General features: G+C 43.4%; 1 protein-coding gene across 1 annotated transcript; it reads right to left on the bottom strand.

The window, feature by feature from the left end:
• Positions 1-197: 197 nt before the first annotated feature.
• EIF4EBP2 (eukaryotic translation initiation factor 4E binding protein 2) lies at positions 198-27,190 on the bottom strand. Its single transcript, XM_069572405.1, has 3 exons — positions 26,701-27,190; positions 7,603-7,788; positions 198-6,646 (listed from the first exon to the last, which is right to left on the bottom strand). The coding sequence occupies exons 1-3, from the start codon at positions 26,843-26,845 to the stop codon at positions 6,615-6,617; spliced, it is 363 nt and encodes a 120-aa protein (XP_069428506.1). The 5' UTR covers positions 26,846-27,190; the 3' UTR covers positions 198-6,614.
• Positions 27,191-27,941: the final 751 nt, after the last annotated feature.

The raw sequence follows: 27,941 nt of genomic DNA, 5'->3' as shown, positions 1-27,941 counted from the left end.
GCTCCTTGGGGAAGGGACACATCACCTCCTGGCACATACAGGGCCAGACGGACAAAGGAAGTGCTTTGTAAATGATGGAACTGAGACGTGAAGTGGCCAACTGCCTTTGCCCATCTTCCTTATCAGCCAAGGTGCCCAAAATGTGTCAACAGGATTTCACCTGAAATTTTAAAAAAACAAACAATTAAAACACCAAATTGATACTCAAGATCTTTATTGATTCAACTGTAACAGCAACCGTTGGTGAAAATTTAATTTTTTCCGTAATTTCCAAACACTTGCTGGTTTGTAAGGACAGTTAGGAAAATCAGAAACGAAAACCTGACCATGGAGTCACACAGGGCTGCCTCAGGACTGCACGGTGCCCTCTGCTCTCCATCCACGGCAGTGAGACGGACAGAGGGGAAAGGGGACACCCACATTGAAGGAGACGGAGGGAAGACCAAGGAGAGTGCTGGCAGTCTCCACTTTCCACTCAGAATGGATAGAACCGGGCCACTGGTGGCACAAAGACAGGGAAGGGCATTTCATTTTAACATATAAAATATTTTAAAGATGCTTAAAGTGGACACCCGAACATGTGGGTGTCGGTTTACCCCTGGGTAGCAGAGGGTCTCCTCACCCAGGTGAGAAGAGATGGGTTCCGTCTCCAGGTGAAGGAAAGGCACTGGCTCACAGTCTTCATGGACTGAGACAGACACCAGGAGCAGGACGCCTCACCACACAGCTCACTCCTCAGCTCTAGTGTTCCTCCCCACCTCTCCTGGTTTCAAGTAAAAATGACCCTTGGCCTGGGCTTGGTTGGTTTTTTTTTTAAAGATTAAGATGGGACAGGAAAAGGGTACACTGCAGGCAAGAAGAGATACCCCGCTAGATTCACGCAATCTCAGGATGTCCAGAGATTTTGGTTTTAAGCACCGGCAAGAGCTCCCTTTGGAAATTTCAATGTGGCCAAATTTCAAGCATTGCAGCATCTCTCTGCCGGCCTCCCACTCGTTGGAAGGTGGCAGAGTGAAAGTTTAAATACCCTAAGGATGTGTTTCATCTCAGTACTATTTTCCATTCAGGATCCAGGCAGTATCGTCTGCCAGGGCTGCAGGCTGAAGAAGCAAAGAGACACCACAGATCATCTGAAAAGGGACTTGAAAGACTTCTCCTAAATCTAAGCTTTGCCAAAAGGTATCAACTTCCAGGCCCATCCAGAGAAAGAAATGTCAATTCCGCAGGGTAGGCAAGGTGACATGAACTGCTATCATTCCTTAGACTCGTCAGAAATGTCATGAGCTAGGCTCAGGGAAACCCCAACTCTCAACTGGGAAAACACGACTAGAACAAGAATTGTGCCTGGGGTGTAGGCATTCTAAATAACTGTGACCCAGCTGCCTCAAGATTTAATGTCATGTCTTATCTAAAGCTGGGAGGTAAAGAAGCTGGTGGTGGTAGGGGTACCACTGTATGGTCACTATGCCCCCTGTGAAGTCCAGACAGAAACTGCCCTCCCAAGTAAACACTGCTTCTTTAAAACAGACACTAACCCCTCCTAGATGCCATGCATAGGTAAGAGATTGGGTTTCGCAGATTAATAAATAGCTGCCCATGTGCATATAGTCCAGAGACATGCTAAGACAGGTAAGTTCTGACCCAGAGAGACAAGCACTGGGATACTGATACTGCAAGTCTCCAAGATGAGAACAGAAAAGGACTGTTTCTGGAATATTGCCGCCAATACAATGAGCACCTTACACCAGGTGCCTTGATGCAAAGCAGGCACTGGCTGAGCGACAGCCTCTGGGGTAAAGCCCACACATCTAGCAGGAAATGTCTGATCTGGGAAGTTGAGGTCTGAGAGATGCAAAGAGCTGGTAACCCAGACAGCAAAAATAAAGACCATCTATTTTGACTCCACCTTAAAATCAGAAGTAAAAAATTTCGTTTGAAGGTGCTTTAAAGACAAGTTTCTTACTTCTAGAAGTACCTTTTCTTCTTTTTTTAAATAGCTGCCTTAGCAGCATTGCTTTTTATTCAAGTATACTCTAAAGCAAGCAGGGCTATAGATAAGAAAATGCTGGGAAGTGTCAGAGTGTAAATCTCAAGAATTTGCATCCTTAAGATGTCTGAAATCCCCCAAATCTTGGCATCGGTGCCAGGGACACAGAACAGACATTCACTAAAAATGTGCCAAACCGACAAAGCTTCATCGAAGCTTCTCTCAAGGGTGAAGACAGGATTGGTTCTTTTTAAGAACCTGCTTCCATTAAGAAGCCCAGGGTGAGGCAGGTGTGCAGTTAACTTATACTGGATGTAAAGATCAAGCACAGACAGATATCTCTTATATTCCCAGATGTCCTCCCCATTTACTGAGGTGGATTTTTCGGTGGGAGACCTGACCCCAGTCTGCTTTAGATGGCGTGGTTTGAGAGAGCAGGTGCCAAGCACTAACTGGTGCAGACCTGGCTTCTGGATACTATCAGCTTTGTTACTCTGAATCTGAATGGTTAGCTATTCCTCAGCCCAGTAACCCACCATCTAATTCATGTTTGCTCCCTTTGTTTGACAACCCCGACTGATCCATTTGAATGGGTCAACGAGAAGGATCCAATGCCCTTTGTCAATTCCTGGCTAAAGGAGAAAGCGAGCAAGCAGTATTGTCTTTTAGAGGTATCAAGTCAAGGACTTAAGTATCCTTGGGCCACTGGTAGCATACAACAGGAAAATGTTCAATTACCCTGGAAATTGCCATTTCTTGCCAACTCTCTCAAAACTGGCAGATGGTCACGGACAGTCCATTTTTCATCTGTTTGTTGATGTACATCTTAGAGAACTATTCTCAGCAACAACACCTCTCTCAGTATAGCATCTAGTTTAAACCTAGCCCTTCCTGCTGATCTAGTTTCACCCTGTTGGGGGAGGGGTCATGTTAAGGTATATCCACAAATTCTTTGACACTGCTCCATTCACTAGATGGGGTGTAACCCCAGTTCCCTTGAGTGTAGCTGGGCTTAGTGGCTTACTTCTAAGGAATGGGATAGGAAGGTATGATGATTTGCTTTCAAAGACTGACGTAAAAGGCACTGCAGATTCCTCCTTGCCCTCTCTGGGATCGTGTGCTCAGGCAACGCCAACTGCCATGCTGTGAGGACACTCGTGCTGCCCTGGAGAGACCCACACAGGAAGAGACTGAGGCATCTTGCTCAGAGAGAGAGCCCAGTAGTGGATTCTCAAGGCCCAAGTGACTGCAGACCCTGCTGAAGTCTTGACTGCAACTTCCTATGGTGCCAATACCACCATGCTAAGCTGCTTCCCAGGTCCTAACCACAGAAACTGACAGATAATTGCTCTAAAAAGATTTTAAGTTTGGGGATAACCTGTTAAATAGCAATAGCTAAGAAAGATGAAAGATAAAACCCTTGGCTTGGAAGCCTAATAGCTAGAAGCTGGCTTCTCTACACTGTGCTTTACAGAACACAGTAGCTATTTACACAGGATTCGAGAGAGTGGTGAACTCAAGTCACCACACTATGAAGGAGGTAGAACCATGAGAATGCACATCTTCTGCTGGAATTTGGAGGGAGGAGGTCATTTCTCATTAAGATGGATTGTCCCCAGAAGTATAGAAACATGGTTTTCCCCTAAGGAGAAAAGTAAAAATAATTAATAAGATTTTAAGAACCGTCTCACTCACATGATACCCTAAGGGTGTTCCCTCTCCAGGAAAAGGCCCAGATAGATTAGGGCTTTAACTGTAGATGATTCCTTCCAAACACTCAGGAGGCTTCCCAGGTGGCTCAGTGGTAAAGAATCCACCTGCTAATGCAGAAGATGCAAGTGACGGGGGTTCAATCCCTGGGTCGGGAAGATCCCCTGCAGTGGGAAATGGCAACCCTCTCCAGTACTCTTGCCTGGGAAATCCCATGGATAGCGGAGTCTGGTGGGGTCACAAAGAGTCAGACATAACTGAGCTACTGAGCACACAAACACACCCAGGAGTAAACCACCTACTAGATTCTGGCTTGCCCTGAAAAATGATTTTATGAGGCATGGCGCATGCCTCTGTTGAAAGTTTTATCTACTGCCTTGTGAGATTATCTTTAAAAGGCCGATTTATGGAGGCCAAGGTAAATCCAGGGGCCTCCAGGAAAGAACTGCACCAAGCGCTATGGAGATCCTAACAGAGATGCCTACAAGATGGGCAGCTGCTGTATTATACAGCTGATGCTTCCAAGACATACCAGAAATACAGCCTCTGATTAGGAGGCCAAGTGCAGACTCCTCAAGATAGCAACAAAGGGGATCATAGCATCTTGAGACTACTCAAGCTGGTGTTTTAGTTTCCCACTATTCAGTGAGGGAGCCGAGTTTTCACACGCAGCAGTAAAGACCCAACAGGGCACTCACTCTGCTCACTGACAGACTGACTACTCGCTGTAGTGGAGTCACGTTCCAGGTGATGTGGAGAAGGAAAAGCTTCATTCCCAAAGAATCAAGCTCCCAGGGGACAATGAAGTCCTGTGCAAGCTTGTCATGCAAATTACCAACACACCTTAAGTTTTTCCAAGAGTAAGTATAGTGAAATCTGGAGTTTAATAAAAATCAGAACAGAGATACATTAAAAAGCAAGAAATATTTTTCTGATCATCAATTCTTGAGACTGAAAGCATCTCCAAAACCGTGGAGATCCAGCTTATTCCTGAGACATCAACCATCACAAAAGGTTTCACTCTTTAAACAATTCACATTTTGTAGCAGAAAACAGAACAAAGTTCCTCAGACATCCTTCCTCTCTTCTAAAATGTATTTGCAAACAGGGTCTTTTCAGAGTTCAAAAGAAAAACAGCTTTCCATCTTAGCCAGTTGGCCTGGTACTCTCACCCTGGTATCTCATCTCTTAAAAAGATGGTTCGGAGCACCAAATCCAACCACAAATTCCCAGACACCAGTGGCTATTTTACGTGTCTTTCCGTGAGGGGAGTCACTCTCCCAGGATTCCCACGCCAGTCAACAGTCAGGACCAAGGGGTGGGGAATGAAGCAGCAGAGGATAAAGGGAGAGAATGAGGCTACCATGAACAACCCAGGGAAAGCAGAATGGTCCAGTCTCACAGTCCACCCACTACGAACTCCAAACATGCACAGCCAACACTAGAGCGAGAGGAACAAGCTCATAAGGGACTGGGGGAGACAAGGGCTGGTGACATGGAACAGCAGACTCACCAAGGAACAGTTCTCACCTTCCTAACACCGGAAGATGTATAATTAAAAAGTTGCTGCTCAAAACTGTACTGAAAACATATCTAAAAATAGGTCTGTACTCATCTTAAAAATAAAAGGTCACTCCTCAGATAAGAGGAGAGACAGATCTTATCAGATACCAACAGGTGAGGTATCTTGGATGTACATTTGAAAAATGGCCTGGCAGAGAAAAGGGAAGGAGGTAGGGAAAGACAAGGGAATTCAGAGTACCATGGGAAGGGCAAGAAAATGGAAGGAACACATTTTTAAGCCCATGCTTATCTATCTCAGCAGCCAAACAAAGCAGGTCCACAAAGGAAAAAAGTGTAGTTCTTTGCTAAGAACACTCTTAAAGTGTTTAACTTTAAACTCAGAAATCAGAGACAATAAATAGCACGATGCTCATTGGACTAAGAAACAATGACTACTGAGCCTGGGTAAGGTACACAAGTGGTTCAGTGTCTTCCGAGGTCATTCTTGGGTATCATCCTGCAGAGTATACTGTTAGGCCTTATCCAAAGTGCTTCTGTCCCGTGGAAGGGACCTGCTCAGGAGCAGGAGAAACCACCTGGATAGCTCAGGATACAAAAGGACCACAGGCAACAAGATGCAAGCAGGGAGGGATGGGAGAAGGGGAGCAAGAACAACTGGTGGCACAGGACTCCCTTCTGATGCAGAATTAGAAATGTCTGCACAGCTGTGCGAAGAGACGGACCAGGAAGATGAACTATGATACTAAAGACAGAATACATTCCTCCCAGAAGGAGGGGAAGTGGACCTCAAAACAGTGCCCCAGGGTAATGCTACTAGAGTTGTACAAACTGTGTACTCTCCCCAAGGACAAACACCGCAAAGTAAAAGGGAAAGCAGCTCTCTTCCTGTTTACCATTTCCCTCCAGTGGTTTTCAAGACACCCAAACCTAGGCTCTTGTAAGACTGAAACCTGGGCAGGACAGTTGAGGAGAGAGAGTAAGAAGAGGAATGATGCTGAACCCATCAAACCTCTGTATCACTTCCCCAGACTCCCCAGCCAGTCAGTTATTAGTAGGTTGATACTGGATTTGGATTAAAAAAAAAGGGGGGGCGGAGGAGGGGAACCAGAGTTTAACTGTTTTCCTCTGTGGGCTGCTTAGTTCTACAGAAATATGTCAAGAGTCTTCAATCTAACTGTCTAACTGGGAAGGGGAACAGGAAACAGGGAGAAGAAATGGTCAGATGCAGCTCATCTTTGCATCCTTTGGCACAAGGGGAAGGAGGAGGGGGAGGAGACAGCAACGGGGATTGCTGGTACTGCCTCTTCTGTCTTTGCATCGATGATCCTATCAGCCAAATCAGGTACACACGTGTATCAGTGTTGCTGCTTTTCTTCTGATCCTCGAAGGACAATCAGATGTCCATCTCAAACTGAGCATCATCCCCTGGTTAGAATGAAGAAAAGGAAAAGTTGGGCACAAAAAGGAAAAGCAAAACAATTTTAACTAACATTCTCTCTGCACAAGAGTCAAAAAAGAATCCAAACTGTCCCACTCTCTGTAGCCTCGCAACAACTATTCTGCTCTGCCTTGGCTGGTCTTTTCAATCTGGGGGGCAACAAAAGGGTGGCAGTCACATCACCCATGGGCAGGAGCAATATGGGAAAACTTTCCAGGTTTCACTCTCCTTTGTCCGAGGTTGACCAAACGGGAGCTTCTAGAGAACTCCTGGCCATTTATTGAGTCAGCACACTCTTCTGGAAGCTCTGAACTTTTAGCCCTGCTTGGAATGACACTCTGTCCATCAAAAACTCCTTTGCAATTTGAGAAAGTAGAAAGTTGGCTCACGTACAAGGGCCATGGAGTGCAGCCCAAGGTGTGCTTCAGGAGCTGGCCATTTCCACAGACATGGACAGGACTTACTATTAATGCTAAACGTGTGTGTGTGTGCAGGGAGGGGGAGGGGTCTGTGTTTACTGAAAAAGGCTGTCCTGAAAATGGGGTGAAAACAATACTGCTTTTCCCTATACCATAAAAAAGACATTCTCCTTATAAGAAGCAAGGTCTATTTCCTGAGGATGATGGACATGGGAGTTATTAAATTCTGCTTTGTGTGTGTGTGTTATACCTAGTCCAACAAAGCCCAGGTTCAAGAAGTCATCTTTGGGATTCACCATCCCCTGATTTTGGATTCTTCCTCACCCCCACCCCTCTCCTAGATTAGATTTGGCTATGGTTTAGAACTCGGGTTTCCAGAACATCTCAGTAAGTCTTGGTGAGGGCAGTGGGGGAACCTCAGAGATGTATGACTGAACATCAGTTATAACTGAAGCATCACCATTTTTTCAGACTGACTTGAATCCCAGGGCTATCTTTTGGTCCCTAACACCAGCATCTCTTACCAACTGCATGCTTCCTGTCATGATTGTTCAAGTTGTTCAAATTGTTGACTTCTACTTTGGAGTCTTCAATTAAGGTGCCGGGGCTGGTGACTCCTGGGATATTGGGCAGATGGCAGGGCGGGGTCTGAGCCATAGGAGAGTTGCGACGATCCAACAAAAACTTTCGATCATAAATGATTCGAGTTCCTGGAAAACAGGGTTTAAAGAAGACGGAAGTGTTATATCCTGTTTCAAATATAATTTTACACCAATGAAAGTAAAAAGTTACCATCCCTTTCTTTGCTTTGAAAAATAAGAACTAGTAACAGTTCAAAAAGGCAGCTGAAATTATGAAGAATGAATCATTCTGGAGAGCAGAAAACTTAGGTCAAGTTTGAATTATTTAGGATGGAAAGTTTTCTAATACAAATTTTACAACTTTTTACCACCTTAAACAGGGAACAATCCAACCCTTTCTCGATGAATCAGGGTGAGTATGAAATTCATTTATTATACTATGTTGTGACCTAGGAAGTCTCAGGGCCTATTCAGCTGATGATCTGTATTCTCCTTAGACCAAACAGGATTTAGAAAGCTGAGGCTGTGCTTGCGGCCCTCCCCACCAGTTTCCTTGTCTCCTCCCTCACTGTTTGGCTAAGAATCATCTTTTTCCATGTCTTAAGTCAGTTTGGCTGCCATAATCAAATACCACACATGGAACTGGGTGTCTTACACAGAAATGTATTTCCTAACAGCTCTTGAGATTTCCAAGACAAAGACACCAGTTTAGTGTGTCTCTGCTGAGCGCTCTCTTCCAGACACGTTGACACCTTCCCACTGTGTCCTCTTATGAGGGAGAGGAAAGCAAGTGTCTCTTCTGCTGGGGTATTAATCCCACTGTGAGAGCCCCACCCTTAGGACTTCACCTGAACCTAATTACCTCCCAAGGTCCCATTCCTTGGAGAAGGAAAAGGCAACCCACTCCGGCGTTGCTGCATGGAGAATCCTATAGACAGAGAAGCCTGGTGGGCTACAATCCATGGGATCACAGAGAGTCGGACACGACTGAAATGACTTAGCAAGCAAGCCCCATTTCTAAATATCACATTGTGGGGGTCAGTGTGTCGATATATGAATAGGGAGAGCACAAGTCAATCTACAGGACATGCTTTACACTCATTCTAACTTAATGTGTCTAATCCGTGGGGTTTGGAAATTGGTGATCTGATTCCAACACTACGTAAAGTAAGAGCCAACAGGCTGGGAAGGAGCCTGATGGTTTTCGCATGATCTAAGGGAAGCAGCTTCAGTGGATGGATTTTGTTCTGTCACCAGCAACACCCCCCCACCCTCCGCCCACCTTTTATTCATGGCTAGGTTTCAGAAGAGTGAGATTTTTACTGTGAGATGTTCTTACTAACATTCATGCTGCAAGTCAGAACAAGATTATTCTTACTTCTGTAGTGTACTAAACTCAGAAACTCTTGGGGTGAGATGGTGAAAAAAGAGCACAGGATAAAAGCAAGCTTTCTATTTCTAAATTATAGATCAGCAACAGCATAAACATTAAAGCACTGTAAATGAACCAAGCAGAAAATAAGCAGTAGATTCAACCTAAACATGCCGGGTGTAATAGGAAGTCTGACAAACTCCTATTACTGTGCAGAGGCAATAAAAAATATTTTTTACTGCCTTGAGATATAATTCACGTACAACTCAAAGTGTATAATTCAACAGATTTTAGTATACTCCTGGAATTGTGCAACCATCCCCACAGTCTTTTTCTTGCTTGCTTTTGACTGCAACACATTGACTTGTGGGATCTTAGATCCTCAAGCAGGAACTGAACCCAGGCCATAGCAGTGAAAAAGCCAAATCTAACTACTGGACCACTAGAGAATTCCCACCACAACCTTAGAACACTATAATCCTCTCCAAAAGATAACCCATATACATTTAGCAGCCCCTCCCCACTTTCCTCCACCCTCGGCAGCCTAGGCAACCAGTAATCTGTTTTCTGTCTCTATAGAGCTGCCTATGCTAGGCATTTCAGTTCAGTAGCACAGTCGTGTCTGACTCTTTGCGACCCCATGAATCGCAGCACGCCAGGCCTTCCTGTCCATCACCAACTCGTTGAGTCAGTGATGCCAACGACCCAATCAAAAAATGGGCCAAAGAACTAAATAGACATTTCTCCAAAGAAGACATATGGATGGCTAACAAACACATGAAAAGATGCTCAACATCACTCATTATTAGAGAAATGCAAATCAAAACCACAATGAGGTACCACTTCACACCAGTCAGAATGGCTGTGATCCAAAAATCTGCAAGCAATAAATGCTGGAGAGGGTGTGGAGAAAAGGGAACCCTCCTACACTGTTGGTGGGAATGCAAACTAGTACAGCCACTATGGAGAACAGTGTGGAGATTCCTTAAAAAATTGCAAATAGAACTACCTTATGACCCAGCAATCCCACTGCTGGGCATACACACCGAGGAAACCAGAATTGAAAGAGACACGTGTACCCCAATGTTCATCGCAGCACTGTTTATAATAGCCAGGACATGGAAACAACCTAGATGTCCATCAGCAGATGAATGGATAAGAAAGCTGTGGTACATATACACAATGGAGTATTACTCAGCCGTTAAAATGAATTCATTTGAATCAGTTCTGATGAGATGGATGAAACTGGAGCTGATTATACAGAGTGAAGTAAGCCAGAAAGAAAAACACCAATACAGTATACTAACACATATATATGGAATTTAAAAAGATGGCAATGACGACCCTGTATGCAAGACAGTAAAAAAGACACAGATGTGTATAACGGACTTTTGGACTCAAAGGGAGAGGGAGAGGGTGGGATGATTTGGGAGAATGGCATTGTAACAGGTATACTATCATGTAAGAATCGAATCGCCAGTCTATGTCTGACGCAGGATACAGCATGCTTGGGGCTGGTGCACGGTGATGACCCAGAGAGATGTTATGGGGAAGGAGGTTGGGGGGGGGGGTTCATGTTTGGGAACGCATGTACACCCGTGGTGGATTCATGTCAATGTATGGCAAAACCAATACAGTATTGTAAAGTAAAATAAAGTAAAAATAAAAATTAAAAAAAATAAATAAAATAATGAGTTAACTACTGGGTGACTTTAGCAGCAGATATTTTAGAAAATGCATGAGTTATCTACTAAACTTAGTGGCACTTTCACTGCAAATTTGTTTTTCAAATTCCAAGCAGAAGACTTTATTAAGAAAAAATAAAAAGAGTCAGTGATGCCATCCAGCCATCTCATCCTCGGTCGTCCCCTGCTCCTCCTGCCCCCAATCCCTCCCAGCATCAGAGTCTTTTTCAATGAGTCAACTCTTCGCAGGAGGTGGCATAGGTGCAATTATGTAATATGTGACCTTCCGTGACTGCTCCTTTCACTTGCGGGTTTTTAGGATTCATTCGTGTTTGGCATTTATCAGTACAGCTGATCCTTAAACAATGCAAGTTAGCACTTTTTCAATTGTAAGTGCTACAGCACTATACAGTCCGTGTTGGCTGAATCCATGGATGCCGAGGGCCAATGATACGTAACCCGTGGATTAACCCCCACGTTGTTCAAGGGTCAATTGTACTTAATTTATGTTTATTGACAGATAATGTTCTGTATTAATGTATATCACATTTTATCAATCTGTCCATTGAAGGACATCTGGGTTTTTTCCATTTTGAATAATGCTGCTGTAAACATTCAAGTACAAGATTTTGTGTGAACTCCTGGGTATATAAGACTCCTGGGTACATATATTAGTTTCGGGTGTACAACAAAATGACTCAGTTACATATACACATGTATAAAAGCTTCATATTCATAGATGATTCAGAAATATTTTCTCCTGTGAGATGCCTTTTCAATTTTTTTTCAAAGTTTTAAATTTTAATAAAGTTCAATTTATGTCTTTTTCTTTGGCTGCTTGTGATTTTGGTGTCATATCTCAGAAACTTGCCTAACCAAGGTCACAAAGATTTGTGCCCGTGTTTTCTTCTAGGAGTTTTACAGCATTAGTGCTCACATTTAGGTCCTGGAGTCACGGGGTCCAACTCTGGTTTCTGTGTGTGGCCATCCAGCTGCACCACCACAATTTGTTGAAAAGACTATTATTGGATATTTCCCATTTAAATGTCTTAGTGTCCTTGTCAAAGATCAATTGGCTATAATTGCAAGGGTTTATTTCTGGGCTTCCATTGATCGATGTGTATCCTTATGACACTAATACACTCTCTAGATCTGTAACAACTTTTGAAACCAGGTGAGTCTCCTAACATTGTTTTTCTTTTTCAAGATTGCTTGAGGTTATTTTCGGTATCTTAAAGTTCCATATATGCATTTTAGGGTCAGCCTGTAAACTTCTGCAAAGAAGCCAGTGGGGATTTTGATGGGGACTGTACTTTGAATAGATAAACTTTGGGAGTAGTACCATCTTAACAATATTGAGTCTTCCAATCCATGAACATGGACCATCTATTTATATAGACATTAAAAGATAAATGTCTATCTTTATTTCAAGAATGTTAGTTATACAGTTCCCATAGCATAAGTTTCATGCCTTTTTTGGGTTAAATTTATACCTGTTTTATTATTTTTATGCTATTATAAGTGGAATTATTTTATTTCATTTTTGGATTGTTCATTGAAAGACACACAATTGGGTTTTGTATACCAATCTTGTATTCTGAAGCTTTACTAAACTCACTTATTAATTAATTTTAACAGTTTTTTAGTGAATTTTTAAGTTACATTTGGTTTTAAATGGACACACAAAGTAAATAATTCAGAAGAGAAGCCATTCTGAAGAATTACGACTTTAATGATGCTGTTAATGTTCTCAAATATGGCCAGGGAAAATACGGATACAAAACCACAGTATTTCATGTGTTTGAATATTAGATCACTGGTAGCTAAAAAAGTTGCTGCAGATATATGGCAAAAAGAAAGGAATCAACCCGTCAGTGACTAAGGATTCTATGGTGTAATTCAAAAGCATTTAATATTCAAAAAAACAAAACTATCAAAAGAAAAACATTAAGACTTGACTATAAATAAAATGCTAGGAAAAAACCCTTTTTTCCCCTTTTTTGATACTGTGTTTACTGTGAAATTATATAAATTCCAGGACAATTAAAAACCTAAACTATTCAGGGTCTCTTAAAAATGTGCATGCACAGACACATCTTATGAAGCAAGAACTTCCAGTAATTCAATCTCAACTGCCAGTCACATTTATGTTAGCCTAATTCAATGTCAACCAACGCATCCATAACTAACTCGAGAGAAGTTGACCGTAAATCTCTAATGGAAAGGTAGACATACCAGGGAAGTAGAGGCAGGACAGGCAGACAGTATAATCTCATATGCTGCTGCTGCTTAGTTGCTTCAGTCGAGTCCGACTCTGTGCGATCCTATGGACTGCACGGCAGCCTGATGGGCTCCTCCATCCTTGGGATTCTTCAGGCAAGAACACTGGGGTGGGTTGCCATGCCCTCCTCCAGAGGGTCTTCCCCACCCAAGGATCAAACCCAGTCTCCTGCACTGCAGGCAGATTCTTTACTGTCGAGCCACCAGGGAAGCCCCATAATCTCATACGGTGGAGAGCTAAGACTGACAGACTGAGACACAGATGTGTAACCAATTATAGAGCTTTAAAGGTAACTACCCAGGGCTTCCCTGGTGGCTCAGTGGTAAAGGGTCCACCCGCCAATGCAGAAAACATGGGTTCGATCTCCGATCTGGAAAGACCCCACATGCTGCAGACCAAGTAATCTCATGTGCCACAAGAACTGAGCCTGTGCTCTAGAGCCCAGGAACCACAACTGAGCCCACATGCCTCAACTACTGAAGCCTGAGTGCCCCAGAGCCCATGCTCCACGATCAGAGACACCACTGCAAGGAGAAGCCCATGCACCACAACTAGAGAGCAGCCCCCACTTGCTGCAACTAGAGGAAGCCCACACAGCAACGGAGACCCAGCACAGCCAAAAATACACAACAATAAAGGTAACCACTCGGAAGAACCAAAAACAATACAACAATTTATAGACATTGGCAAATGGAGAGGGGGGAGGAAATAAGAAGTACAGAAAGTAATGAAAGTGTCCCGTATCCCTCATTTTCATAACAGGGAGTAAACAGTATCCTCTAATGTTAAGAAATCAAGAAATTGTGGTATTAATATATTATTTATAGCAACAGTGGCTAACCAGTAAAATCACTACAAACAGGAACTGTAAAAGCAGCAGTCTACTGGCATTTTGCTTTGCATTTCAGGTGCCTCTGTTCAGTTTTCCTTTTTCTATTTTGTTTTTAAAACATGCATATTTTAGCCTTCATGTTTGGATTTCAAAACAAATAGGAATCTTTAGATCTAGGTTAACATTAGATATCTACACACATTCTTCATTCCTTGGTGACCAGTTATTCGGATAAATCTAGTACCCTGACCTAGCATTTTCTAAATGCTGACATTACTAGGAAAACATGAGAGTAAAATTGAGTCCTTTTGATGGAGAACAGAGAGTAAGGAGAAAAAGCTTCTACTTTTTGATCTAAAAATTAGTGATTTTCAAATGGCAAGGAAAAAGAGGCAAATAAATGAGATCCAAAATTATGCCTGCCAAGATGGTTAGTACAGAAAAAAGGTCATTCAAGTCTAAGGGCCTCTTTCAAGACCAAGAAGCTTAGTTTAAATGATTATCAATCCATAATTAAGCTATATACACTCAAGAAATTGTATAACCTGATACAAAACTGCCTAGACAAAGTTCCCTGTAATATAGTTAACTGACAAGGGTAGTAGTTACTATACTTTCACAGAGCCCAGACCATAGAACTGTTTAAGGCTGCTTCCAGAACTAGAATTAAGCAGCCACTCGTGCAAATAAACATCTCAGAATAAGAAACAATTAAGTAACTTGCCCACTTGAACAGGTGGTGACAAAACCCTCCAAGAAGGCTGAGATTAACCTGCGCCTTCCCAACAACATCCCAGGCAAGAAGGGAGAATGTGGAGTCAAACAGGGCTTCTCTCAGGGGACTTTCCTCATCAAGGAGGAAAATTGTTTCTCATAAAACCGTAGTGGACTCCCCGCTATGATCATCAGGCCAGAGCTGAGTCAGATGCCCACCATTCCAAACACTGGGGAAGCCACAGTGTAGTCAGGGTATATTTTCTGGGGCTTGGCACACTACTACTTTTAAAATAATGAGGAAATCCGGGGTAGCATGAAAGAAGAGACAACAGCTGTTGGGCTGGAAATCAATACTGTCACTCACATCCAGATTTAATATTTACCTAAATTTAAATCCTCATTTTCCATAGTAGAAAACTATTAGTATCTAAAACTGAGAAATAGCATTAAATCATGTTATTCAGAAATCCAGAGGTAAATGCTAGAATAGCTGAAAGAGTTTAAAATGGTTTCTCCAGGAATGGAACTAGAGATGAGATGGGATGTTAGACTGTTGTTTTTTGTTATTAGCCTAATAATACTATATGCAGAGTACATCATGAGAAACGCTGGGCTGGAGGAAGCACAAGCTGGAATCAAGATTGCTGTGAGAAATAGCAATAACCTCAGATATGCAGATAACACCACCCTTTGGGCAGAAAGTAAAGAACTAAAGAACCTCCTGATGAAAGTGAAAGAGGAGAGTGAAAAAATTGGCTTAAAGCTCAACATTCAGAAAACTAAGATCATGGCATCTGGTCCCATCAGTTCAGTTCAGTCGTTCAGTCGTTCCCGACTCTTTACGACCCCATGAATCGCAGCACACCAGGCCTCCCTGTTCATCACCAACTCCCAGAGTTCACTCAGACTCACACCCATCGAGTCCGCGATGCCATCCAGCCATCTCATCCTCGGTCGTCCCCTTCTCCTCCTGCCCACAATCCCTCCCAGCATCAGTCTTTTCCAATGAGTCAACTCTTTGCATGAGGTGGCCAAAGTACTGGAGTTTCAGCTTTAGCATCATCCCTTCCAAAGAAATCCCAGGGTTGATCTCTTTCAGAATGGACTGGTCGGATCTCCTTGCAGTCCAAGGGACTCTCAAGAGTCTTCTCCAACACCACACTTCAAAAGCATCAATTCTTCGGCGCTCAGCCTTCTTCACAGTCCAATTCTCACATCCATACATAACCACAGGAAAAACCATAGCCTTGACTAGACGGACCTTAGTCGGCAAAGTAATGTCTCTGCTTTTTAATATACCATCTAGGTTGGTCGTAACTTTTCTTCCAAGGAGTAAGCATCTTTTAATTTCATGGGGGCAATCACCATCTGCAGTGATTTTGGAGCCCCCCAAAATAAAGTCTGACACTGTTTCCACTGTTTCCCCATCTATTTCCCATGAAGTGATGGGACCAGATGTCATGATCTTCGTTTTTTGAATGTTGAGCTTTAAGTCAACTTTTTCACTCTCCTCTTTCACTTTCATCAAGAGGCTTTTTAGCTCCTCTTCACTTTCTGCCATAAGGGTGGTGTCATCTGCATATCTGAGGTGATTGATATTTCTCCCATCAATCTTGATTCCAGCTTGTGTTTCTTCCAGTCCAGCGTTTCTCATGATGTACTCTGCATAGAAGTTAAATAAGCAGGGTGACAACATACAGCCTTGACGTACTCCTTTTCCTATTTGGAACCAGTCTGTTGTTCCATGTCCAGTTCTAACTGTTGCTTCTTGAGCTGCATACAGATTTCTCAAGAGGCAGATCAGGTGGTCTGGTATTCCCATCTCTTTCGGAATTTTCCATAGTTTATTGTGATCCACACAAAGGCTTTGCCATAGTCAATAAAGCAGAAATAAATGTTTTTCTGGAACTCTCTTGCTTTTTCCATGATCCAGCGGATGTTGGCAATTTGATCTCTGGTTCCTCTGCCTTTTCTAAAACCAGCCTGAACATCAGGGAGTTCACGGTTCACGCATTGCTGAAGCCTGGCTTGGAGAATTTTGAGCATTACTTTACTAGCATGTGAGATGATCACTTCATGGCAAATAGATAGGGAAACAGTGGAAACACTTTATTTTTGGGGGCTCCAAAATTACTGCAGATGGTGACTGCAGCCATGAAATTAAAAGACTCTTATGCCTTGGAAGAAAAGCTATGACCAACCTAGACAGCATATTAAAAAGCAGAGACATTACTTTGTCAACAAAGATCCATCTAGTTAAGGCTATGGTTTTTCCAGTAGTCACGTATGGATGTGAGTTGGACTATGAAGTGCCGGAGAATTCATGCTTTTGAACTGTGGTGCTGGAGAAGACTCTTGAGAGTCCCTTGGACGGCAAGGAGGTCCAACCGGCCCATCCTAAAGGAACTCAGTCCTGAATATTCATTGGAAGGACTAATGTTGAAGCTGAAACTCCAATACTTTGGCCATCTGATGCGAACAACTGACTCACTAGAAAAGACCCTGATGCTGGGAAAGACTGAAGGCATGAGGAGAAGGGGACAACAGAGGATGAGATGGTTGGATGGCATCACCAACTCAATGGACATGAGTTTGAGTAAACTTCAGAGTTGGTGATGGACAAGGAGGCCTGGTATGCTGCAGTCCATGTGGTCGCAAAGAGTTGGATACGACTGAGCAATTGAACTGAACTGACTAACAACACTATATGACTTTTAAACTTTACTTTCATAGGTAGAAAAACAACAGGGTGACTGCATGAATACTGAAGGCATTTGGTAAGTCAAACAAGTCAGTCACAAAAGATCAGTATCTTTTGATCCCGTGTATATGAGGTACCTGGACTAGTCGAATTCACAGAAAGTAGAATGATGGTTGCCAGTGGCTGGAGGTAAGCAAGTAATAGGGAGTTACTGTCTAGTGAGTATAAAGTTTCAGTTTGGGAAGATGAAAAAAGTCCTGGAGATGGACGGTGGTGATAGCTGCACGACAATGTGAATGTGCTTACTGCCATGGAACTGTATACTTAAACATGGTTAAAATGTAAACTTTATGTTACTTACACATAAGAAATATACATGCTTTCAGACTTCTAGGCCTCAGAAACACAAGAAAATAAATTTGTTTAAAGCCTCCCCACACACAATTATCTTTTTAATATTAACAGAAAGTGTTTTAGAAATAAAAAGCAAACCCCATTATAAGTAATTGGGGGTGGTGAGTGACTCAAAAAAGTATTTGTAACTATTTATATATATATGTGTGTGTGTGTGTGTGTGTGTGTGTGTATAAATATATAAAACAGACTAACACTGGAGCCATGAGGAAATCTAGAAATTTAAAAAACAACAAAGCACTTGGCAAGTAACCGCAGTATTCCGTTAGGAATTTCTAACAGCCTCCACCTGCGCCTCACGTAAAGGCTCACCAAGAGACCAGAAACAGACACAAGACGAACAAGCAGCAGAAGCGCATATGCGCTGCGCCTGTCAGCCACGTCCAACTCCCCGCAACCCCGTGGACGGCAGCATGCCAGGCTCCCTTGTCCATGGGCTTCTCCAGGCAAGAATACTGGAGTGGACTGCCAGTCCCCGCTCCGAACAAGCAACAAGTGTTTCCAATACACTCAGAAAGGTAGTCTGCCTCTCTCGCTCTCCCCACCTCCATCCCAATAGTAAGAAGAGAACATAAGAAGTGAAAAATGCAGAAAGGACTTACAAAGACAGTGGTTTTCTCTGTTTTTTATTCTACCAGCTTAGGAGGGTAATTAACAAGGTCTGTGTTTGACTATGTTAGAAAACATTTTAAATGCATTTCAGTTTTAAACATCTGTTCTTCATGGAGGCTCTGGATGGAACAGACTCCTAAAAGCTCTCTACCAGATAACCCAGAGGAGGGTAAAAGGTGCTTGACCCAGTATCCTCCAGGGAGGCTGACAGTGGCCAAATCACGTTCAGTGTGTACAATCATCAAATCTCTAAAGTGCTAATAAAACCAAGAGAGGGACAATTTTTACATCAGCAAAAGGCACAATTAGAGCCAGAGGATATTATAACCTAGTATGGATAAATAATTATGGCAAATGGAAGACATCCAAGGTTTGTGAAAAGTCAATTCTACTGTCCTTTGAGTTAACTGCAATTCTCATAACCAGGAGCAAAGATTTCCAAGACATTAATTCAAAGGATGGCTCCCTACCCAATCACACAGGACTCTGCAAGAGCAGAACATACACCCAGGCTGAAAGGGAAATTGATAATGACCATGCTCCTATTCAGAAGGTTCTGTGTTAGAAGAGGCCTTAGACAGCATCTGGTGGAAGCCTGTCATTTTACAGATGGAGAAAACAACATTCAAGGGTCACACAGTGAGTGACACAGGAGTCAGGAGACCAACACAAATCAGCAAGGCAGTCTAAGCAAATCTGCCTTTCTTGAGTCTGGCCACAAAATGATTGGAAACAAATGACTTTTTAAGTTAGTACCAGGTACAAAGTGGTATACAAAACCACAAATTAATCTAAAATAAATGCCAACTGATTTTAAGACTATCAAAATAAAGTATGTCAAATATGTCCACATCTGTTTAGGTTTGAATACTTGTCTTGAAATAAATCTTCTTCACAATAACTGCCTGGTTCTGGTTCCAGGAAAATGCTGGTTGGATGCGCCAGACTGTTGACAGCAATCTGGATCAACTCTTTGGATTAGATTTCACACATGTTGTGGTTCAGCCTCTGTAATGCTAATAATTAATGAGGGCTCACTGCTTTGGTATGGGGAGAGTATGCAGATTCAAGCCTAGCCTTCATTCCCACTTGTTTTCCTCCCAGTTCACTCCTCTTGGGCACTTAAAAAAATAAAAATAAAAACAATGCAAAATACATATCTACCAACATCTTCTACTTACAGTAAGGAATCTGAACTCATCAATAAACTTCGTAAGAGGCAAAAGCCTACTGAACATCACTGGTCTAGGTCACTTTATTTACGTGCTGCCTCTTCATTATGGTTCGAGGAACTTATCAGACCAGAGAGTGGTTTCATTTCAATGTAAAAGCAGCCCAACTCTAACATAAACATTCGCTGGTGATGAGATGAGCACCTCTCTGAGGCCCAAAGCATTAATTATAACATCTTAAAAATCAATCACAAGCCTAGCAAACTTTTGATAGGTTCCTCTTAGAATGGACTTCCCAGGTGGCGCAGTGGAAAAGCATCCGCCTGCCATGCAGGAGACATGGGTTTGGTCCCTGGGTCGGGAAGATCCCGTGGAGTACAAAATGGCAACCCACTCCAGTATTCTTGTCCGGCAAATCCCATGGATAGGAGCCTGGCCTTGGAACCTAGGGAGCAATCAATGGTCTATCTTTACCAGTCCTCACCTGCTATAAACATCAGGCCATTTCTTTAAAAAATTAAAATTGAGTGAGGTATTACACTGATACTAAAACCAAAGATACCACAAGAAGAACTGACAAGTATCTCTTAGGAATATAGATGCAAAAATCCTCAACCAAATATTAGCAAACAGAATTCAGCAACATATAAAAAGGATTATATACCACAATTAATGGTACTTACTCCGGGAATGAGAGGTTGATTCAATATCTGAAAATAATTAACATGATACATCATAGCAACAGAATAAAAAACAAAAATCATAGGATCATTACAAAAGATACAACAGAAAAAACTGCCTTTGATAAAATTCAACTTCCTTTCATAATAAAAATAATCAACAAACTAGGAATAATAGGGAACTTCCTGAACCTGATAAAGAGCATCGATGAAAAACCATAGCTACCATTTTACCTAATGATAAAAGACTGGAGGTTTTCCCCTAATACCAAGCACAGGTCAGTGGTATCTGTTCTCATTCTCTTGCCATGTTTGTTCAACACTGTACTGAAGGTTCCAGTTCTAGCCAGGGCAATTAGGCAAGAAAACAAACAAAAAAGGTACCTAGATCAATGAGGAAGAAGTAAAACTATCTTTATGCATAGATGACTGTGGTCTTGTATACAGACAATACCAAGGAATCTATAAAATTTGCATTTTTCAGTTACTGATTCTTGTTTATTAAGCATTTTACTTTTTAAAAGAACTCAATGACATGAACAGCTTTAGTTCATCAGGGCATATGTCCTCAAGATCTAAAAGACCATTTATTTAGACATAAATACTCACAAATTTCTGAGCTTTTGGCTTCAAACTGTGGCCTGAGAACCAGGTGAAAAGGGCCTTTAAAAACTAGTCCTGTATCACATAAATCAAAGCAAGATCCTCTATGACCCACCTCCAGGGTAACAGAAATAATAAAAACAAAAGTAAACAAGTGGGACCTGACTAAACCTAAAAGCTTTTGCACAGCAAAGGAAACTATAAGCAAGGTGAAAAGACAACCCTTAGAACGGAAGAAAATAACAGCAAATGAAACAACTGACAAAGGATTAATTTCCAAAATATAAAGCAGCTCATAAAACTCAATGCCAGAAAAACAAACAACCCAATCAGAAAGTGGGGAAAAGACCTAAACAGACGTTTCTCCAAAGAAGACTTACAGATGGCTAACAAACATGAAAAGATGCTCAACATTGCTGATTACTAGAGAAATGTGAATCAAAACCACAATGAGGTATCACCTCACACAGGTCAGAATGGCCATCATCAAAAAGTCTACAAACAAAAAATGCTAGAGAGGATGTGGAGAAAAGGGAACGCTCTTGCACTGTTGGTGGGAATGTAAACTGATACAGCCACTATGGAAGATAGTATGGAGACTCCTTAAAAAACTAGGAATAAAACCACCATATGACCCAGCAATCCCACTCCTAGGCATGTACCTGAGGAAACCAAAATTGAAAAAGACACATGTATCCCATTGTTCACTGCAGCACTAGTTACAATAGCCAGAACATGGAAGCAACCTAGATGTCCATCGACAGATGAATGGATAAAGCAGTTGTGGTACATACACACAATGGAAACATTGCTAAGTCACTTCAGTCGTGTCCGACTCTGTGCGACCCCATAGACGGCAGCCCACCAGGCTCCCCCGTCCTACTCAGCCATAAAATGGAACCCGTTTGAGTCAGTTCTGATGAGGTGGATGAACCTAGAACCTATTATACAGAGTGACGTTAAGTCAGAAACAGAAATATCGTATTCTAACGCACATACACGGAATCTAGAAAAATGGTACTCAAAAATTTTTCAGGGCAGCAATGGAGAAATAGACACAGAGAATAGACTTCTAGTCATGTGGAGAGGGGAGGAGAGGATGAGCTATATGGGAAGAGTAACACGAAAACTTACATTACCATATGTAAAATAGATAGCCCACAGGAATTTGCTGTAAGGCTCAGGAAACTCAAACAGGGGCTCTATCAACCTAGAGGGGTGGGATGGGGCGGGAGATGGGAGGGAGCTTCAAAAGGGAAGGGATATATGTATACCTATGGCTGATTCATGCTGAAGTTTGACAGAAAACAACAAAATTCTGTAAAGCAATTATCCAATTGCTTTCTTCTTTCCAACCAGGTGAACTAGTTTTCCCACGTTAACTTTACCCTGTCTTATCAGCAAATCTTACTTTTTTAAATCACATCACAGTCTTTACTGCTGATTGGCGGTGAAGAATCTCTGATATTCATTACTGTAGCTATTTGAGTTCCCAAAATTATTTTGGCTGAGTCCATATAAAAACAGAAAATCTGACAGTCCTTAGTTATTGATTATGACATGTCCACATACCAAAATATTTTTTGTCCATACAAATCCATGAAGCCTGAATTTTACTCAAGACAGAATATCAAAAAATTGAAAGGACATGATCTTTACACACACACACATGTAGTCAAGCCTACAGTTGTCTCCAAACCATGCAAGACCCCTCCCATAAAATCATTTTTAAGACATCAGTCCTCAAAAAGTCCTTGCAGAACGCTAGCAGTGCCAGCTTACAGATGCACGTTTCACCCGTAGGCCTTGGGAGAGCAGAAGGGAGTTGCGCACTACCAGCCTGGGTGAGCTCCGTCTTCCCTCATCAGGTTGTGTCTCACCTGGAGCAGGCAGAGGCGCTCCGCTCCACACAATACACTGCTGCCCACCCTGCAGCCGAGGGCTGCTGCCTTCCCCGGGCAACCTCTCATCGGCAAACACGAACCCAGCACAAATGTGCACCCACCGCAAAACTGAGCTACATCTTCTGGTACACACTTTGGTGGCTGACGAATATGAGACTAAAGCCAAATCTCCTCTGGAATGACAACACATGTTAATTTTTGTTACTCTGAGGTAAGTAAATGCCATCTTCCTTGAACACAAGGCAAAGTGACTGAACAACTTTCAACATGTTTTTCATGCACTTCAGTTAAAAACTGAAACTACAGAGCCAAACAAGTACATTTGCTGGTTCAGAAATTTTTGGCTAGAATAAACTCAGGTCACTGTATTAGAAACTTTATAACAGTGAGAAACTAGCCTTCCTTCCCCATATCTACAGAGCTCTATTCACTTCTCCCAACCAAGGAACTAGATTAACACTCAGGACTCTCCCCAAATACTCTTACTTTATTATGGCTCACACCAAGTGGATTCCTTTCCTTTCTTCCTGTCTTCTCCTTTATCCCCAGACCCTTCCAATGGCCTTCAGGGAACCAACCAATTAGAGCCAACTCTTCAGCTGGCAGACAGGATGCGCAAGGGTGTGAACAAGATTTCAGACTAACAGTTCCCTCTGGCGCTCGTTAAGGCCACAGCATACTTTTCCACAGCTGAGGAGGATGTTAGGCAGGAAAAGTAAGGCAAGAAGAAAGGCTCAAAGAGGTCTCTTTGTTCATTCCCCAGAGCACAACCCTCTCAACAAGGAGACAGTTCGAAACTCATTTAAAAAATAAATAAATAATAAGGTAGCAAAAAGTATCACATTATCTGGGATTCCAGAGGTAGAAGAGCCTTCTTAAATGTTTGCAAACTTCCTTTCCTAGGAAAATGTGCATCTTAAGACAGCAGAGAAAAAACCTGGAATAGGAATGAGGACACTAAGTTTGAGACTACCAACTGACATTAATTAGCTGTATGACACTAACAAGTTACTCAATTTCTCTCAATTATAGAAGGAAAGCATTAGGTCCTTTCCAGCTAACCAGACTGTTACAAAAGTGAAGCAGACTGTAATAACTTTACCTTTCATTGAGGCTAGAAGCAGCTTCTCAAAGGATGAGCCAAATGTCATCCCTATTCCTCCAAAGGCAGATAAAACAAAACAAAATAAAAACCCAAGGGCGTTTTGCTTTGAACTTGGTCAAAAATTTTGTTCTTCCTTAATAATGAGAAAAGGGTATGCTTCTAAAAACATGGGAAATATAAGAGGTTACAGAAAGTTTTCATTTCCCAACTCTCATTTTCCAACCACAGAAGGCAATTTTGAGAAGTCTTTTCAAGGGTAAGCTGTATCCTCTGTGGGGAGATGGCAAGTTCATCATGTTGTCAACGTCTCTGCCCAGTCTGATCATACAGGGCATTCAGCACATCAGCGGTTATCTAGAATGCTCTGACCTGTGTATGACACGCTAGAAGCTTGAGACAAGAAATTCTAATCCCCTTCCTTCCTACTAAATAGAGATTTCCAATACAAGCCTACTATCACTTTCTAAATGTTTTCCAAGTCTGAAATATGTAACTTAGCACTTGGCTCTATAAGCTTTTCATTTCAGAACTAAAAAGCTTTTCTACCACCAAGATTTTAAGACCACTGAGTGAAGACTGCATTTCCTACTTTTGTCTGTGGTCCCCTTTTGTGCAAAGCACTGCCCTGGACCCACATAACTCACTGAAGATACATACCTAACCACATCAATTCAGGTGCCTAAAGGTGACCAATAACCATGATTCAGGGAAAGAAAATTACATAGAAGAGAGGGAAATGTAACAAAAGAAATGAACAAATCATCAGAAAATTGGAAATTTTCCAAAGGGAGGGGGAATTAAACCAGTAAGTACTGCATATCTAGGTGGCACTGAGGTAACTGCTATAAAACAGTGTTTAAATCCAACCACAACAGTGCTATATCTTATAAACATATTAGGTAGGTCTTTGTGTTAAAAATTTAAAGATCACAATGTGCTCTACTAATAAATAACAGCTCTGTGTAACAGAGGAGCTAAGATTTAAGTATTTAAATCTGCAATTAAAAAGCAGAAACCATCTGGAGACAGGGTAAGTGATATTTGAGAAAGTAGATGAGGATTATGTATGTAGGGAGGAAGGATAAATGATTCAGTATTTCCGGCAGAATCTTTCCCAAACACTGTAGGAACTAATTCAGACTATCAGATAGGCTTGTATCTTTAAGGCACACTTAAAGACTATGCCCTTACTTTAAAACCATAGAAGCTTGGGTGTTTCAAATATGCCTAAAGGTGCCCCTGAGGTTTTTCCCTCAGAGGAATAATGATTAATATACAGCTAAAAGTTTAGTTCCTTCCGCAAATAATTATCTGCTACTATGACATTGGTTCTAAACTGCTGGAAGCACAGGCATTACAGAATTCACAAGGAATTCTGGAAGAAGTTATAAATTTCTTTCCATCACCTCGGAACACAATATCCATTTCTTAAACGCTGTCAGCTCAAGTTCAAGACAACCTATGGAGAGCAGATCCTGGTTTGCCAAATCTTTCACGATTAAAAGGCGTGCTCAGAGGCTGGCCTTGACCCGATGAGGTCAGGAGGGAGGTTTCTCCAATGAGGTAAGCCACCTCACCAGAAACTCCACTGTTCCACAAAGTTAAAACTTCCTTAAGCCCAGTTCTCCACATATATCAATGAACGTGTCCAGCCTGGATCATTTGAAAGTATTCCAAGGCAGCCACGCCACCCCTAGAGTCGCCTGGGTGGATTCCTCTGTAGAGCTCTCTCCACAGATTTCTTATTCCTTGTTTGCAAGATCTTACTCTACCGTCTTGATATTGTGCAATGATTAAAAAATGGCCCAGGCCTAACAGCAAGGGATTGGTTGGAGCACAACTGGTGAGCCCAGCCCACAGGAACCAGGCTAGCAATCCCGTAGACAGCAAGGGCTGCCAGCAAAGTCCCAACCCTCTAGCCAGAGGCCACCATCAAAAAACTAAGTAACCAAGTTAAAAACGAAGCACCATTCCCCTCATGAGGTCCCTCAAGATCGCTCTCCAGTCTTCTCCCTCTGGAGAAAGCCCAGTCAGGGGACAGGCAACCTTTGAGCTCCCTTTTCCCGTGACCAATTAATTCCAGGCTCTTTACCTCTACCCCAGTGTTCTTCCTTGTAAACAGTCTTGGTCGCACTTTGAAAAGCAGTGCTCAGTGACCCCGTTCTGCACGGCCCCTTCCCCCGGATGAAGCAGTCCCGCCGGGGAGGGTCCCGTCTTCCACCTACCTCCACAGGCGTCGCCACCAAAACTCTACCCTCAAGGCTGCCAGCGCTCCTTTCCCTGGGCTATTACTTGAGCATGATTTTATCACTTCTCCGCCAGCCTGGGGACTCCCCCCACCCGTGGGGCCTCGTCCAGCGAAGTAAACAATGCTGTCAAAGCAGGATAACACTGGGCGAGGCTTCCAAACTCCGCATTCCAGCCTCCCCCCTCCTGGAGTTCTAGAAGCAGCAAAACAAGTCATCGCAGGGTCCCAGGAGCAAACTACTCGCCCCAACTTCCTTTCTAAAAAGGCCGGGAGACAGCTCCAAAATCAAGCTTCAGTGTGCACAAAGACACTATACGTAAGAGGCAGAGGGAATGCGGAGCGAGTGCAAAGCCAAGTGTAGACGAATTTGCCCTAGAGTAGGGGCGGGGGAAGGAGAAAACTGGGTCGAGTGCGTAAACCTGCCACGAAGCGGGAACAGGGGCTTTTTTTTTCACGAGAGGAGAGCCAGCCACGTTCCCAGAGTAGGCACGCACTAAACAGAGTTGCGGGAGAGAGAACGCGAAGTTAAGGTTCTCGAAAGCAGTCTCTAGCGGGTTTCGGGGGAAGCCCCAAGAAAGGGACTTTGGTGGAGCCGGGGTGGCCCGAGCGGCCCAGAGTGGATACGCCCTGAGTTAAAGGACCGTGGCGGGAAAGTGCGGGGACACCGCGGAGGTTAGCGCGGGCGCGCTCGGGCCGCGCGGGCGCCGACGCTCACCTCCCGGTGTGGTGGAGAAGAGCGTCCCCCCGGGCGTGGTGCAACAGTCATGAGGTAGCTGCGCGGCGTCGCTGATGGGCACGGTGCGGGTGGGGATGGCGCGGCTCTGGCTGGGCTGGTGGCCGCTGCCGGCGGACGAGGACATGGCTCTGGGCGCGGGCTCTCGGGCTTTGTCCGGCGGGCGGGCAGGCGGGCGGCGGCGGCGGCTGAGGGCCCGGGCTGCTCCAGCTGCTCAGGCGGGCTGAAGGGCGGGCGGGGCTAGGCGCGCTCCGCTCGCTCCTCGCTCGCTTCCTCTGGCTCCCTCGTCCCGCTCCGCTCCCGCCGCCGCCCTCTCAGCCGCCGCCGCCGCCGCCGCCCTATCCTCCGGCCTCCGCCAGCAGCCTCAGCAGCAGGAGCAGCGGCAGCAGCGGCGACGACGACGACGACCGGAAGCGGGCGAAGGCGGGAGCCAGAGGGAGGTCGGGGTAGCTGGTCGGCCGGACGTGACGTCACGAGGGCGGGTCCTGAGCCGCAAGGCTGCTGGCGGGGCGGGGCTTATGCCCCGAGGGCGGGACGCGAACCGGACTGAACCTACGCCAAGTGTTTGTGAACTGGGCGTAGGTGTGCTTGGAAAACTTGTGTGGGCTTTTTATTTTTATTATTATTGTCAGTCAACACTATTTGAGTTGACTTCTGTTTCCTATATCGAGGCAAAGTGTTATTTTACTTTTAATTGTTCATTATTAAATGAAAGGAAAGTGTGCATGTATTAAAAGACGATCAGAATGGTTTATGGTGCCACCGTGCTCAAAGGGTAACAAATCGTTTCGATAAGAAGTCGGAGAGTAAATACTTTAGGCTTTACAGGCCTTATGGTCTCTGTGGCAAGTTTTCAACGTTTGTTGCTCTAGCGAGAAAGCAGCCTTCGACAACATGTAAATAAATGCGCGTGGATCCAGTAAGACTTTATTGACAAAAACGGGTGACCAGCTGGATTTGTCCTGTGGGCCATGGTTTGCAGATCCTGTCTTTGTTTTTGTTTTCGTTTGGTCCAGGTACACGTCTTATGATATCTTAGCTCCCCGACCAGGGACTGAACTTGGACCCAGGCAGTGAAAGCACCCAGTCCTAACCAGTGGACCACCAGGGAATTGTCCTGTCTTTGCTTATATTATACATTAATTCAACAAATCTTTAATAAGTACCTACTGTGTGTGTCAGGAACTTTCTAGCGGAGAAGGTATAGCAGTAAACAAGACAGA

This window comes from Ovis canadensis, chromosome 25 (genome assembly GCF_042477335.2).
Source record: "Ovis canadensis isolate MfBH-ARS-UI-01 breed Bighorn chromosome 25, ARS-UI_OviCan_v2, whole genome shotgun sequence".
Taxonomy (NCBI): Eukaryota; Metazoa; Chordata; class Mammalia; order Artiodactyla; family Bovidae; genus Ovis; species Ovis canadensis.
The sequence above is the reverse complement of the archived record's forward strand: the minus strand, read 5'-3'. Positions and strand labels throughout refer to the sequence as shown.

What these genes read in the sequence shown, in the direction of transcription:
- EIF4EBP2 (XM_069572405.1), bottom strand. Translation starts at nt 26,845, where the DNA reads ATGTCCTCGTCCGCCGGCAGCGGCCACCAGCCCAGCCAGAGCCGCGCC. An exon ending in CTTCTCCACCACACCGGGAG is followed by an intron (nt 7,789 to 26,700) that starts GTGAGCGTCGGC and finishes CCTGTTTTCCAG; the next exon opens with GAACTCGAATCATTTATGAT. An exon ending in TGACAGGAAGCATGCAGTTG is followed by an intron (nt 6,647 to 7,602) that starts GTAAGAGATGCT and finishes CATTCTAACCAG; the next exon opens with GGGATGATGCTCAGTTTGAG.